We start from the raw sequence: 14868 nt of genomic DNA on the forward strand, positions 1-14868 counted from the left end.
CAGGAAAGGTGGGAGCCCTGCCAGCTGGTGGCATGGCACTCTTACAGATGGAGGGAGACCTGGGATTAAAGCTGAGGATGGAGCTGAGTGCTAAAACTAGGCATTATATAAACTAATGGTTACCTGTGCCCTCTTTCTCAATCATCTTTTAGAACATATGCATCGCCTCTGTTCCATAGCCAAACCAACTCATTTTGTGATGATACCAACTTCTCAAGCAGGTTTAGATGAATAAATACCAAGGAGTGAGCCAGTTCAGGCCACACAGACAGAGGGGCACCTTCAACTGGTGCAGGCCTCAGCACATACAATGCCCCAAGAGCTGCCTGCCCAATGCAGTTGCTAACTTTGCCACATTTTCCCCTCATAGGTAAAGGCTGTTATAAATATGAAATACTGGTTGCACTCACTACTGCACTTTTTTTCTCTTTAGCTGAGGTTTCTGTTTGTACATGTTTCACTGTATGAGAAGCAATTTTATTAATCAGTTACTGTTTCCTGAACTTTCTCCTAAGATTAAATAACAACTTCAGAGAGCTGGAAACAATGAGTGCAGGCCTAAGTGGCAACTGCCAAACTCTTTAGACTCTGACAGTCTCCTTAAATCCCAAAGTCAGATGCCTTCATTTTCTCAAGTCTTACTTGGATAAAATAAGATCAAAGGGCATCTCTTACAAATAGTCTTTTTGCTTTTTCCCTTCAGTGTCACTTTTTCCTGCTATGGGTCCCAATACACACAAGCAAATTTTGCCTGTCAGCCAAGCAATGGCACTTGTAGGATGGAATTTATCAACATCTCTCTTTAAAACTTCAGCAGAGCTTCTTATTTTGGCTTTAACTACACTCGAGAAACAGAGCCAAACAACAGCAAGCAAAAAGAGAGATAATTTAAATTGTAAACAGGATTTAATTTAGCAGATGTCTGCAGTTTGCCAGATCAAGCCCTCCAAGACAAATACCTTGGAGTTTAATTCTTGAACAACTGTTTTTCAGTTTTTCCTTTTCCCAGAACAGTTAGAGGAAGAAAAAAAACCCAAACCCAGATTTAAGAACCTGAGATCAGCAGACTGCTAGTGTATTTTGCTTCACAATCTGAAATACATCACGATCAATACACTTCTGTTTATTAAAGCATACAGAGGTCAAACTTACAATTACACAGCACGTAACAGGTTATATTACTCAACCATCCAAATCCTCACTGCAAAGTGACTTAAGAGGTTTTCTAACGATTAAATGTGTTGTTTTGTTTTCCATCAGGAGATGGATCATCCCCCTGATACCATGGCACCAGCCTAGTACTTGAGAAGCTTGAGGTCAAGGCTCTGTTGTGACAGAGACGTAACAAAGGAGCTGTGAAGATGAGCCTGTGTCCCATCTGCAGAAGCAACTTGCCATGAGGTTAACTTGCCATGCTTAACACAGTCATGAGAGCTGTGTAAAACCTGACCCATCAGAAGCCTTTTGAAAATTTGCTCTTCAGTTACAAGCTATGGCAGACCTTTTTTCAAAAACTGTTTTTCTCTCTTTTTTGGAAGCAGCATTTAATCAAGTTCTCTTAGTACTTCAGAAATAGCTGTGTGCTTCCAGCATCCCAGCATTTCAAATACTCAATAACACAGTAATAATAATTCTCCAAACAGTCCTAGTGAATCTCTCCTTTGTCCTGAACGTATTCCTATTCTTCATGATACCCTTCACTAAACCTCCATCTTCCAAATACACTCAAGTCAGAGAGCAACACTCTCCCTCTCAAAGGCAAGACCTGCATCCTGACCAGACACACCACTACATCTCTCTCCTGCACCTTTCTCTTAAAGCACCACCAAGCACTTGGTGAGGCAGTTGTGTCTAGGACAAGCAGCAGCTGGAAAAAAGCCTGTATTCCTTTTGGTTACTCCAAAAGTGTAAGCAACTTTCATGCAATTCCAGACCACGGAATTGCACACCAAAGTGACCTACTTAGTGATACATTCTCTGCATCAACTTCTCCTGGCTGCTTTCCTCCTGTTTGCCAACCTCACCACACCACTTTCATTCAGTCTAGAAACTCTGCAGCTGAATGCAGCTCAAAGCTCAGCAGAAAGCCAACCACAACTGAGGCTTTAGGTGCAAATAAATAATAACAATAATAACAATAATGATGATGTTGATGCATCAGACGCACTCCATCTTCAAAGCCAGAACATAAAACTCAGGTGGCTGCAAAACTGAGCACCGTAGCATCTCTGTATTGCTACGTTGACAGAGACAACCTTGAAAACACAGAAAAGCCTCCTCTTCCCCCTTATGTAATGTAACTTGTATTTTTGTACAGCCGCTATTATGATTTCCATGGGAACTATGCTCACCAGCTACCCATCATTTCTCAATCTACACATCCCTCACCATTGCCATATCAGCCCAACATCACATCTCATGCATTTAGATAATGCAAGATTCCTGGGAGGTAGGACAAGTACATCATCTCCAATCTAGGAGAAAAAAAAATCCCTCAGAAATGGAAATGCTACACATTTTAGAGAGGCTGCTACAGAAGACTGGTGGCTTGAGCTGAGATCTCTGAAGTCACAGGCTAATGCCCTAACTATCAGACTGTGTGTCTGTTCAGAGACTTCTCAGCCAGGAAATGCTTTATGCAAATTTACACCAAGAAACAGCACTGCAGAGCTGAGACAGAAAAGTTAATGAGAACAACTCTGCAAGCTTAATTATATACTTCCCAGTCACCACTCACTCTCACCAGTCTGGCTCAATTAGCACATCCAACTCCACAAGGACAACTAGACCAAAAAGTCTGTACTGCCTGCACATATATGCTCAGGGAAGACCATGCTTAAGCCTCAAACGTGAATTCACACAATGTAGAGCTTTTATGTATCTTACAGCTGTTGATCCAGCCCAATTTTTAGGTAGCTTTTTTAAGCTTCTTGACAGGAACCTCATTCCTGTCAAATTTATGTAAAAGCCTGAGATAAAAAATTGAACTGCAATAGTGTAAAAGAGGTTTGTAAACACTAAGAGTACAACACACATTACCTCTGCTAGTAATAGAACATCATCTGCTTTTGTTCTGAATCTCTTAAAAAAAGAGAAGTCACAGTCTAAGCAGACACACAGTATCAGAAATTTCACCTAGAAACACTGAAAACAGAACTAAGCTACAAGCCAGGTCACAGAGCTTCTGGAACAGGAACAGCTATCTAACCTAAGCTACAGTTCTTCCTCCATTGTATGCCTAAAATGCTTTTCCAGATCCTTGTTGGTCCCTCACTACTGGTTCCTTGCAGCTAGAGCTCTGTCCCTTATCACAAAAACCTCTCCCAAAATTCTATGGTAGTTTTGTCCAATGAATCTGGGGACTGCTACCAAACTGCTAATTTTCAGTCATTCATGAGCTATGATCCACAATGCTCACTCAGACTGCTTCCCTGGTGTTAGCACAGTGAGTCATTTTGCTCCCCTCAAGTACAGTCAGTACCACTATCAAGTCTACCAGATTTGTATCTACCAGAAAGACTTATTTATGTACTTACTTAGGCCTTCTCGAAATGGCAACGGGAACATTTTATCACAGACAAGCCACAGGCAAAGTAAAATTATAATTATAAATTTACTTCACTAAACTACATTTGAATTAACATCTTTATCTAAATCATCTATGTCATGATTAAGCACTAAGTCCTGCTAGATACAAACAAAACTATATGAAAATCACACCCCATAATACAATATAAAACAATCTAATGTAAGGAACCAGAGAAGGGAAATGAGATTGAGGTGAATTTTTTTGAGGTAACATTTATTTCTAGATAACCAGTCATCATTTTACATAATCTGATTTCCTACCCAAGCTTAAGGTTAAGAAAGGCACAATAAGCTGTGAGTTAAAAACTCTTCAACACAATCTCCTGGTAGAATGAACTCCTCCACCATGCCTGTGCTGAAAATTCAACTTAGCATAATATGATGAACATTTGAAGCACGGGCATTTAAAATACCCATTTAGGGTATTTATAAGCTTAGAGGATGAAATGCTCCTAAGTGTCCAAGAAGGCTGTACACCATTTCCAAGGGAGACTTGGCACTTACCAGTCTCAGAGGCTTCATGCTGCTCCTGCTGCTGCGCTCACTGTGAGCTGTCTGGTTCCTACTTCCCCTTTAAAGGCCACCGACAGCAAAACCTCACTGGCGGTGACACTGAGGCTACAAGTGGAGTCTCCTTAACAACAAGGACAGGCACAACTGGCCCCACAGGACAAGCTGTCCCCAAGCTGATACATACTCAGCTTAAAAACTGTATTTTGAGTTCTCCTTCTGTAGTTTCCATACTGGTCAGAAAACTTTTAGGAAGGAGGGAATTAAGAACAAAGAGAAATATTAAATATATTTCTTTTCCTACTTATTTTCTATATGTGGGGCTATGTAGAGCTGGCCATTTTTCCTATTTCATTTGTTTACTTAATCCGGAAATAGCTGCAATTGTTGTGGCTTTCCCAAACAAATCTTGATTCACATTAAAATGACATAAAGAAATTATCCTAGAAATGCTCATGTACTTTAAATTTTTGCACTGGTTCTGTTTGCTGGGTATTTCAGACTCATTCAGCTGAAGCAACAGACATGTCTCCACTTGTACGGATTTAAAGAACTGGGAACAAGTACTCCCCCTGTGTTACAAAGCGCTTTGTTACACAGACCTACCACTCTTCACTGGAATTAGAGCATGGCAAATGCTGAACTGTTCCTCTTTCATATAGAGAATGTTATTCTTACATGAATTTAAAGACGTAAGTTACTTTAATTTCATTATAACTTTTCTGAATGTCTCAAAGTCCTTTGAAATACCCGATTTTAAAAACATCCCCATCTAGTTTATGTGACTTGATTCAAGACTGAAATCAAGGCAAGGGAGAGTGTGTCCAAGATCACACACCTTGTTCACAATGGCAGGCATGAAAGCAAATCCCAGACTCCAGTCTCCATCTTTAGCACCTCTTCTCTGGTCATTGTCTAGGACTGAGCGGTACAAGCAGGTCCAGCTGCAGCAGTCTCAAGGTGCTCGCCTCTGTGCTACCTACTCTTACTCAGCATTAACAGCTCTTCCTGAAGCGGTTTTGTGACACAACTGCCCCCAATTTACTTCTGATATGAGCTCACTGAAACTGAGGCTGAGTTTCAATGATTAGTGCCTAGCTTTTTTAATACGGCACTTCTGTAGCGAAACAGAAAGCATTAAAGGGGAAAGATTTCGAATGAATGACTGCAATTCCCCTGCTGTAAACATTATTTAAATACCAATAAATTGGTGACACAGAAGGAAACAGTCTAAATGTGACAGTAACCGTTTGCATCACGTAGACTGTACTGCTGGATTATGTCAAAGCAAAGCTTAAAATTTTCCTTTAAAAGAAGAATCTTAACGTGGTGACACTAAGACATTTACAAGAGATCCAAATCAGCAGGTTTGTTCCTGCCCAAAATAATGCTCTTGACTTGCATTTCTTTATAATTACAGCCCGCTCTTCCCCTGAGAAACACAAGACCAGCCTTACTGTTTCAAAAGGATAATCCAAATCTATGCAAGAACGACGGAAACGCCGGGCAATTCCGAGGCCAACACCACCTGGACAAGCCCGAGACCTGTGCAGCGGTACCCGGTTACCGCGCACAGCAGCGGAGCACAGCGGCAGCTCTGCCCTGTCACCGCAGGCAGAGCTGCTCACCTCACCCCGCGCCTGAGCAGCACCTGCGAACCCCCGAGCGACACCCTCCGAGCGAGGAGCCGCAGGGAAGCGCCGCTGCTGCCTCCTCAGCCCCGCGGAGGATCCGCAGGGGGCTGCCCGAGCCCCGTCCCCGCTTCCAGCAGGGATTTTTCTGGGGATGCGCCCGGGGAGAGATACCCCCGTCCGTGTGGCCTCAGCGCCGCGGGGACAGCGGCGGCACCCGGCCCCCCGCGCGTACCTGGTGCTGCCGGCCCGGCCTCGCCACCATCCGGCCGGGCTGCGGGGCTGGGCCGGGCTCGCCGCTCTGGCAGCCGGGCCGGGCTCTGCCCCAGCACCGCCGGGGCGGGCCCTGCCCGTCCCGCCCGCCCGGCGCAGGGCGGAGCGGCGGCCGGCCCTGCCCCGCCGGGAGCGGCGCTGGCTGCGGCCCCGCGGCTGCTCCTGTGCCCGGCAGTGGCACCGAGTGTCCCGGCGGGGACACGAGAGGCGGCAGCCCCGTCCAGTCCACCCCGGCCCGGCAGGACAGCCTGGAGCCCCGGACCCCTCGGCTCCGTTCCGCTCTCCTCCCCGGCCCCGAGACGCTCCTTGGACGATGCTTTCCGCCCCCCTCTCCTGTTCCTTATGCAAGTTTCTACCTTCTCTTTAAGCAACAAAATAATTACGGCTTTTAAACCGAGAAATCGCAGGAGGTTTACATTTTGCAGATATTTGTGTTACTAAGTGCGCTGCTGCTGCAGAAATCTGGCCTCCTGCCTATTCCCAAGATCATAACAGTCCTGGGCAAACATATGTTTTGCAATCGTATCAGCAAAACACTCGGCCTTTGTTTGCAGCAGGCTGTGCTGCGCCTGCCGACCCCCCAGGACTGCAAACTCTGCCAGATGCCTCGCATCTCCCACCTCTTTTGGTCTGGGATTTTATGTCATCAGTTATTTCAAAAGAAACAAGTCCCTGAGCTGGCCCATGTGATTTTTACTTCTTTTTTCTTTCACAACACTGTAAGATCTATAAAGCTACATTATGTTAGATAGTTTTACTTCAAATAATTTGAATTAAAATAAAATATAGTAGACCCCAAGAGAAGATCTTCTATTGCAGTTTTCATGGGAGAAGGGCCAGGACAGCTCTGAACCCCTAAACATACTCACCTGGGGGAGGAAGGCTTCTGCCTACAATTCAGGCTGTGCGGTTTTCAGCTGTACCAAGTTATCTTAACAACCAAGCAGGGAAATTCCATGGCACTGAACTTTACACTTCTGTTAAATGTAAAACTCAACGCTGCAAAATTGCACACAAGCTGTTCCTGTTATCAAACCGAGCAGCTAAATGCAGAAAACACTGAGGACAGTGCTGTCAGGGGAACATGGCAACATGACGCAAGGCAGCACTTCTGCACATCTCTAATTCTGGAGCCTCAAAGGCTTTCTTTCCTCGCCAGTTTTCAAATACCACCACACCTCTGGGTCATGCAATTAATGCTGGAGAACCAAGGGATACTCTGCTGCTGAAGGCTTAGTAGCAGTTATAAGGTTAAATTACCTAGAGATGCCAAAGTACCTCAGCTCCATCCTTATTTGGGGCTTTGGCTTGAAGCTGCTAAGTTTCTCCAGAAGAAACTGAGTGTCCTTACCTACTTGCACTTTATAAAATGCTCAACAGAAGCATGGAGCAATACTGACAGAGAAGATGACATTTTGTGAGCCAATAAAATAAACTAATGAAGAACAGTGTTTAATTCCTACTGCTTGCTTCCTTACTTCAGGCCAAGGTACAACAAAAAGGTGGCATGAGCTCCTCTTCCAACACAGGCAGAGAACTGGCTTGCACTCAGAAAAACTATTGAAAGGGAGAGAAATTACCTGAAAGCTGAAATGCAAGATGCCTCACCATAAGAAGCCTCCCTGGATGACAGACAAATGGTCATCCCCTTCAATGGATTTGTTAATACCCTTGGAAGAAGGGGCGGGGGAGGAGGGGCAGAACTCCCTCACTTCCAAAGTTTTGTCCCACTGTGGTCATTTGTACTGCCTGGGTATTTGTGAGGAAGCCTGTTTATATTAACAGTTGCTCCTATACAAAGAACCTTGGCAGATACAGATTCTTTTCTGGCATGGTCCAAGGGAAATTCTCTCTCTTTAAACAACCAACTCAACAACAGAAGGTAGGAAATTGTATCGCGTTCTCCGCTTTCTCTGTTAGGAGAGATGGAGACAGTGACAGCATGTCAGAAAAACTGTGTACAAAGGGGAAAAGGAAGTTGCACAGCCACAGCAAACAAGTAATAATGGACTTAAAAGCTCTCCCATATGGCCAGAGTACACAAGCCCTGCTCAGCCCCCAGGTATACCTCTGCCTTAGCAGAATCCCATCACCCTGCTTGCTGCAAGGCCTTTCTCCACACCAGCCCTCATACAAGTATTTCCAAAGTGCAACTCCTCCAGACTGAAGAGCCCACAAAAACCTGAGCCCCCTGCTCATCTAGAAATCGGACTGCAATTATTTGTCTTTGTGAGCTAGTATGACCAATTACATGAGCAATTTCATAACAGAATATGGCACAGAGCTCACTTGGGCACTGATGAGTGCAAACCGCAGTGCAGCTGGGGAACAGGGGGACAGATCCATGGTTTGGTTTGCATAACTGGAGCGTTCCCCTGGGGAAACACAGCAGTATGTTTGACCATGTATCAGTGCAAGTAAACAGAGATCTAGTGAAATGCTCCTACGGGAAAACACAACAGATGTTTAACATGAAAATATCGATAGATACCAGGTTCCTTTCACCCAGAAAGAGTGCATGAGATATAGTCAAAGCAAACACCACCTACAGCATGGAAGCACACTCCTTCATAGCAAGCATATCCATAGAGGTTGGCATTTACCATCTGTGCGCTCTAAGTTATCAGAAATGCAATTTTTCCTTATTGCTACCTTTAAATAAAAGCCCTGGGGAAGCTAAAATGAGACCAACCAGCTTACAGTGTGAAAAGCCTAATCCTGCAAACAAAAATGTCTGCACTTGGCTGCTTTAAGTTGAAACAGTTCTGTTTCAGCCCAATAGGGCAACTTTTTGAGTCAAGTTCAGCACAAACATATGACTCCAAAGAACTGGCAAACCTAGATCTTAAATTCTTTCCACAGAAAAGCCATGCAGGCAGGAGCATTTGAAATGCCAGTTATTGCAATGCCCTGGACATCAAACTAGTATCTTGGAGGATGATCAGATGATTCTTTCCTTTGGAATATTTACAAGTAAACCAGGTAATTTTTTGGGGCTATGAGCTGATTTGTATTAGTTTTAGCTCCACCTAATATGGTGCCTTGATGAAGTCACCAGGTGTTTCAGCAATGACTAAGCAGCCCCACACTGGCCACTATGAACATTTCCCTGTGGATTCCTCTCATTCTTTGCTGTCCACAGCCACTACCCTTTTCATAACAAATTTCATATGTGTCTGTTAATCTCTTCTATCCCTTGATTATACATTTGTTATTTCTCAAACAGCAAAAATCTTTATCATGATAACAATATGGCACAGGAATCAAACCATTCATTACAGTGATGAAAGAATTTAAATTAAATAGAAGAATGTACCATTGTAGCATGCAAGTAAAAAAAAAAAACCATGGCCAGTATTTGAAAGCACTCATCTTTATTTAACCTTAATCTGATAGTCTGATTTTTAAAAAAAAATCATTATATTATTAGAACAGGTACACAGTTTAGGGAGGAGAATAAACTGTATTATTTGTACAATCTAAATTCTTGCTGTATGTGTCAAAAAGGATCAACCCTTTAGGAATGTCACTATACCTGATACTTTTATAATAATAACAACAAAAACAAGTTGTTTATTAGAATGGAGAGCTGATAATAGGCCACATCAGGAGATAAGTTTCGACCAATATACAGAAGCTTTCCTTTTGTAGTCTTTAGGATTAAGTTTGGCTAAAACCAAACATTTTACCCTATTCATATATTAGATTTATTGTCTTTTCTTCAAACCTTATCTGTCCTTGAAATGCTGTTTTTCTATTTCTAGACTCTGCTTAAATGCTGCTTTCTTAATGGCCACATCTTCAGCATTAATGGGCAAACAACTTGCAAATGATCATGCTGGTTTGTGAGCAATTATAAATCAGGTCATTCATTCCTAGCCCACTGTATTTCCCAAAGACACCATCTTTTCTTTCAGAGCTGCAATAGGCTGTGAGACTCCTTTGTTTCACCTGAGCAGTTATCACAATTGACTGACTTGAACTCACCAAGCTTTAAGAACTTCAGTGGTTTTATTTGTTTCCTGAACTATTTGGTTCATCACTTAGGACTCTTACTGCTCCCAAAGAGTCCTTCTGGTAATTTCTACCTTTAAGATATCTACAGCTCACTCCCACCTCTAAACCACAAGTTGTTTTGTTTTTAATGTCAGCACGGCTTATCCAAATTTAACATTCTGTTCTGCAGCTATTAGGTAGCAGAAGTACAAAGTTTAATTTAGGGAGCTATAAGAAGTTTAGATCTTGAGATTATTCATGCTTTGGCAAGGACACAAAAACAGAAGTATGGCTTCTAAGATACTGTAAATAGGTAGATTAAAGATGCATATCTAAAGCTTAGAAGATTGAAAGAGTGTTTTACCAGATTATCCTTCCCGTTTTTTATGAGGGTGCACAGCTCTTCCTAGGCTGACAGGGAGCAGCTGACCTATCCAAGTTGTTTGCCTGGCTGGCTGTGGGTTCTGCTGCTGCTGTTCTGAGGTGGCCCCAGACTCACACACCACATAAGAATATTCAGGTTAACAATTCCCCCCAGATCCAACTCTCCCAAAATCAAAGTCTGTGTCAGCTAGTTTCAAAGCTGCCCTTGGTATCTCAGAGGTAACTTCTGAACCTTTGATGGCTAGAGAGTGTACAGAGAGGGGATTGGATGTCCAGCTGCAGATTGTCACCACTCCCTGGGGAATGGAACATCCACGGGCTGCCAGTCACTCTGCAGTCTCTCAGTACTAAATAAGCATTAAGGTTAAACAAAACTAGTTTAACCTTAATAAGAGAGTGTATTTGGAGTTCAGACAAGAAAAATAAAACTTAGCTCACAGCTGTTTAGAACTGGTTTGGCCTAAATAGGTCACCTCTCTTTCCTTTAGTAGCAAACTGCTGGGTCACACCAATGCCAAACGTATTTCACAGCTCCTTGAAGCTGGGGTACATTCTACCATCTTATACTGATGTCCCTTCTCCCCAAGATGAATACTGAAAAGAGATTAATATGATGTGCCCACTGAGTGAAAATTCACCCTTAGGAACTTCCTGCAACTCCTAATCCTCATGACTGATTGAGTGAGACAATTCAGTACCTTACTTGCTAAGCTGCCTGGAATGCTGTCTGACCCTGCCTCACCACTGTCACGTGAAGATGCTCTTGGAAGGCCTGTCCTGCAGGGATGGAAGTGTCCCTGTCACTCACTGAGCAATCAACTGCCAACAAACCCTTTATACAAAGCAAACATATGTCTTCAAAGCAAGGGAAGGCAAGCTGAATCATCTCTATGAGTTTAAGGCTTCTGTTTGTTTTTGTTTTTAACTGCATTTAACCAGTCACTAGAAATTAACTAGAAATAGTCTTTATATGAAAATATAAGAAAAAGACAGTGAAATACATCTCATTTCAGACAGAAACAAGACACAACAGCAAGCACATGGGAAGAAGGAAAAGGCCTTTAGGAGTACTGGAGTGTTACACTTGGCTTACTGGAATTGGCTGAGACCATGACAGCAAGTGACCCAGAGCTGCAGTGCTGTGAGGCGCCAGCAAGCGTGCAGGAAATGCTGTGCAAGTGTCCTGCAAAGAAATTGCATCTAAAACCTGCTCTCATATTCTGGAACATACAGACATGCAACCCAGAAGTGCATCTTCCCAGAAGCTTTTTGCCATCTTTATTCCTAGGGGTTCAAGTGTGTTTCTAGAAAATTGCTTCATACTGTGACCCAAGGCTCATGCCTGCTTTGATTCTGCAGGTACAACATACAAAAACCTTACTTTTGCAGAGCCTTCACTAAGAAACAAACCAGAAATTTATAAAATGCTTTGTCAATTAGTCAAGTCAAGACTTAATGTCATATATATTCACACTGCATTCAAAAACTAAGATATTTTTGTGTGTTTTCTTTGTGTGTGTGTTTTGGTTTTTGTTTTTTTTTTTTTAATAAACTCAATGTTTTCCCCACAAAACCACAAGCAACAAAAATGGAATATGACAAAATGTCATGCCATTTAGTGTACCTCAAGACTCAGCTATTTATCTGTAGCTTAATTTTACAATGAGATAAATGAAGTGAAATAGTACTAAACTAATAATGTCAACTACTGCTGGAGATTCAGGAACCCTTCTGTCAGTAACTGCACTTTGGGGAACTGTTTTGTGGCTTCTTACACTTGCCACTTTCAGGCACATGCTCAGAGTGCCTAAGAGCAGCAGCCAGGAAGAAAAAAAGAAAAATCAGTTCTTTTATTTTCAGTTTTCACAGTCTAGCTGTGTCCCACATAATATCAATTATTTTTTGAGTCTGGCAATTCTGGAAAAACATCACAGATTTTTATTAGGGAAAAAAATCCATAATAAAATAAAATAACCATAAAGCTATATTCCCCTTGCACTGTCTGTAATGACCTATCTTGTCAGGAGGGTTACTGAATCTCTCTCCTTATTTACCTAATATATGGAGCCAAGTACAATACTATCATATAGGATTTATCAACTCCTTTAGAACAGTATCTTGGCAAAAAGTTAAGTACAAAAGTAAACAGCATCATCATAGAAGAGCAACCCACATCACTGACTTAATGATAGCCATTAAGAAGACAGATCATCCTCTAGGTACTATTCAACAACTGATTGTTATAAGTTAAGGAGATAACAGCAGATCTGTCATTTTTTTATCAGATCTGTTTCTTTTTGCTTTTGTACTCAGAGACACACCCTTTAAGACCTCTGCATGAGGAGAATAATAAAAATACCCAGATGAATAATGTATTTCTTGTCATTTTTGGCAATTTTATTGGTGTTTTGTTTAAATTCAGACGCACTGTGACCTTCACTATTTCCATTTTCAGAAGACATGGCTAAGATTTTTGAAACAAATAATTTTTGGCCTTTGCTTTCTAAATCAGAAGAACTGACAAAAGCACTGCTTTCCTGCTGCTACAAACCCTAAAAGATCTGGCCTGTCTCCTACTCAGGAATCCATACCATTTCCTACACTGGGTCTTGCTATGTTGCCACTTGCAGCACTATGTCATTTCTTGCTCTTACAGCGAGTGAAGAGGTCACTGACCCTCGCTGGGGGTGCAGAGCAGGAGCAGAAGGCTCCCAACCCCTGCCCTGTGACCAGCGCCGGCCAACACCCGCTCTGCTGAGCCCCAGCAAAGTGCAGCGCCTCTGCCAGCACGTGCTCCAAGGACACGGTACACGTGCCTCTGTTTAACACAGCACAACTTCTGCTTCCTTCTAAATCCCGCATCACTTCAGAGCTTGGAGAGCTCCCTCAAGGCCCCTGGGACAAACTGGCCTGGCACCAAGCTCCTGTGGGACTCTCATCCTCCTACTGCCACCTTGGCGTTTTTCCACTGGCCACAAAGGCTTTGGGTCCCCGCAGGACAACTGTAAAGTCACAGGAGGTTTCTGCAACTGAGCTGCTCAGGATTTGAATAAACCCACATACTCTTCTGGACTTTGTAACATTGCTGTCTGCAATACTGTCATCTAAACCATGCAACTGTTAATACCTTCCCCCATCTACCCTCTCAAAAGCATAATTTGTTGGGCAACTAAGTCAAAAACAGGCTTGAAACCAATTCTAGCACTTTCTGTTCTTTCTGTTCAAATACTCTTACCTTTTTTTCTTCTTTTTTTTTTTTTTTTAAGTTAACCACAGTACTGGAACTTAGCCTTAAATCCACTGTTTGTCACAATCATAACTTTAAATCAACCACTTGATGTTGTGAGGGATGAAAGGCCACCTACCACTGCCTACCTCCCTACTTTCTATACAGCATTTTAAACCCATGATAGATTCTGTCAAAGTCCTGGGAAAGGCCAGCACCAACTATGTAGCCCCTCAGATTCACACATGCTGAAACCACACACAAAATAAATACAGTAGATGTGCTGTAGGAGACACAATGCTCTCAGATTTCCTTATCAGAAGGATCTTGTAATCAAGTATCTTGTAATCAAGCTACCATTGAAGCCTGAATAATAGCAATTTTCAAATGTAAAGTAAGTTAAAAAAGTAAGTAAGTAAATAAAAATGCACACATACTGTACTAAACATACACAGTTTTACTAGGATTAAAAGAGGAGCTGATAGATCTGCATATGAAGCTATAACCATTTAAACACCTTCTCATTTTGTCAGTGAAGCTACAAATCCATACCTGACCCTCTACTCCTCACCAGCATGACATCTGCCCTCTGGACACGCAGCAGCGATTCCAAACCAGCAAAACAGAGCAGAAAACTCAGGCAGAACTGGACCATATTTTCACTACTGATGAATGATCACTGATGCCTGTAAACTAAAATGTTAGCAAAAATCTCTGATTCATTTGCTAATTTGCCGATATTACTAACAACAGCAGAGATGATGACTTCTCTTTATTAGGGTATGTTTGTCATGTTTTTCATCTTCCTGAGATGTCCTTCTCTTGACAGACACTACCACAAAAATAATTCATTCCATTATTTTTGTAAATGTAAATTTCATTCAAGTAACAAATTATAACTTAATGTGAAATGTGACTTGAAATAAAATCATCTGTCCCATCACACTCCTCTGAAGCTGGTAGGGTGAGACTAAACCAAATTTGGGTTATAGAAACAAGGCCAGAGGCCAACTCTTTAGAGCTGCAGCAAATAAGGAATTACTTGGCAAAGCATAGGTCTGGAGATGTCAAAGATCACTGCACAATGGCTAAAACATACAAGACTGAGACAAGTTCTAGAGAAATCACTTTGGTGAGCCTAGACCGGGGGTTTACAGAGAAACCAGAGTCAGGATTGGCATTAGGATTTGAACCACCACTGACTGTCAGGGCAGAATTCAGGCTTTGGGCTAAGGAATGAGAGACAACTCCTTAGCATCA

The 14868-nt window shown here is 42.4% G+C and overlaps 1 protein-coding gene across 5 annotated transcripts in view; it reads right to left on the reverse strand.

The window, feature by feature from the left end:
- Window positions 1-14868, reverse strand: part of SESN1 (sestrin 1) — a 78097-nt gene that overhangs the window by 10568 nt on the left and 52661 nt on the right. The window contains exon 1 of one of the 5 annotated variants that reach the window (XM_064412881.1): window positions 5965-6101. The exons of 2 other annotated variants lie outside the window; for them this stretch is intronic. In XM_064412881.1, coding sequence (XP_064268951.1) covers window positions 5965-5994 — 30 coding nt within the window. In that variant the 5' untranslated portion in view covers window positions 5995-6101. Of the gene's footprint in view, window positions 1-4092; window positions 4112-5555; window positions 5577-5964; window positions 6102-14868 lie in introns of those variants that run through there. 2 more of the 5 variants (XM_064412885.1, XM_064412882.1) reach the window with 2 other exon arrangements.

This window comes from Passer domesticus, chromosome 3 (assembly GCF_036417665.1).
Source record: "Passer domesticus isolate bPasDom1 chromosome 3, bPasDom1.hap1, whole genome shotgun sequence".
NCBI lineage: Eukaryota > Metazoa > Chordata > Aves > Passeriformes > Passeridae > Passer > Passer domesticus.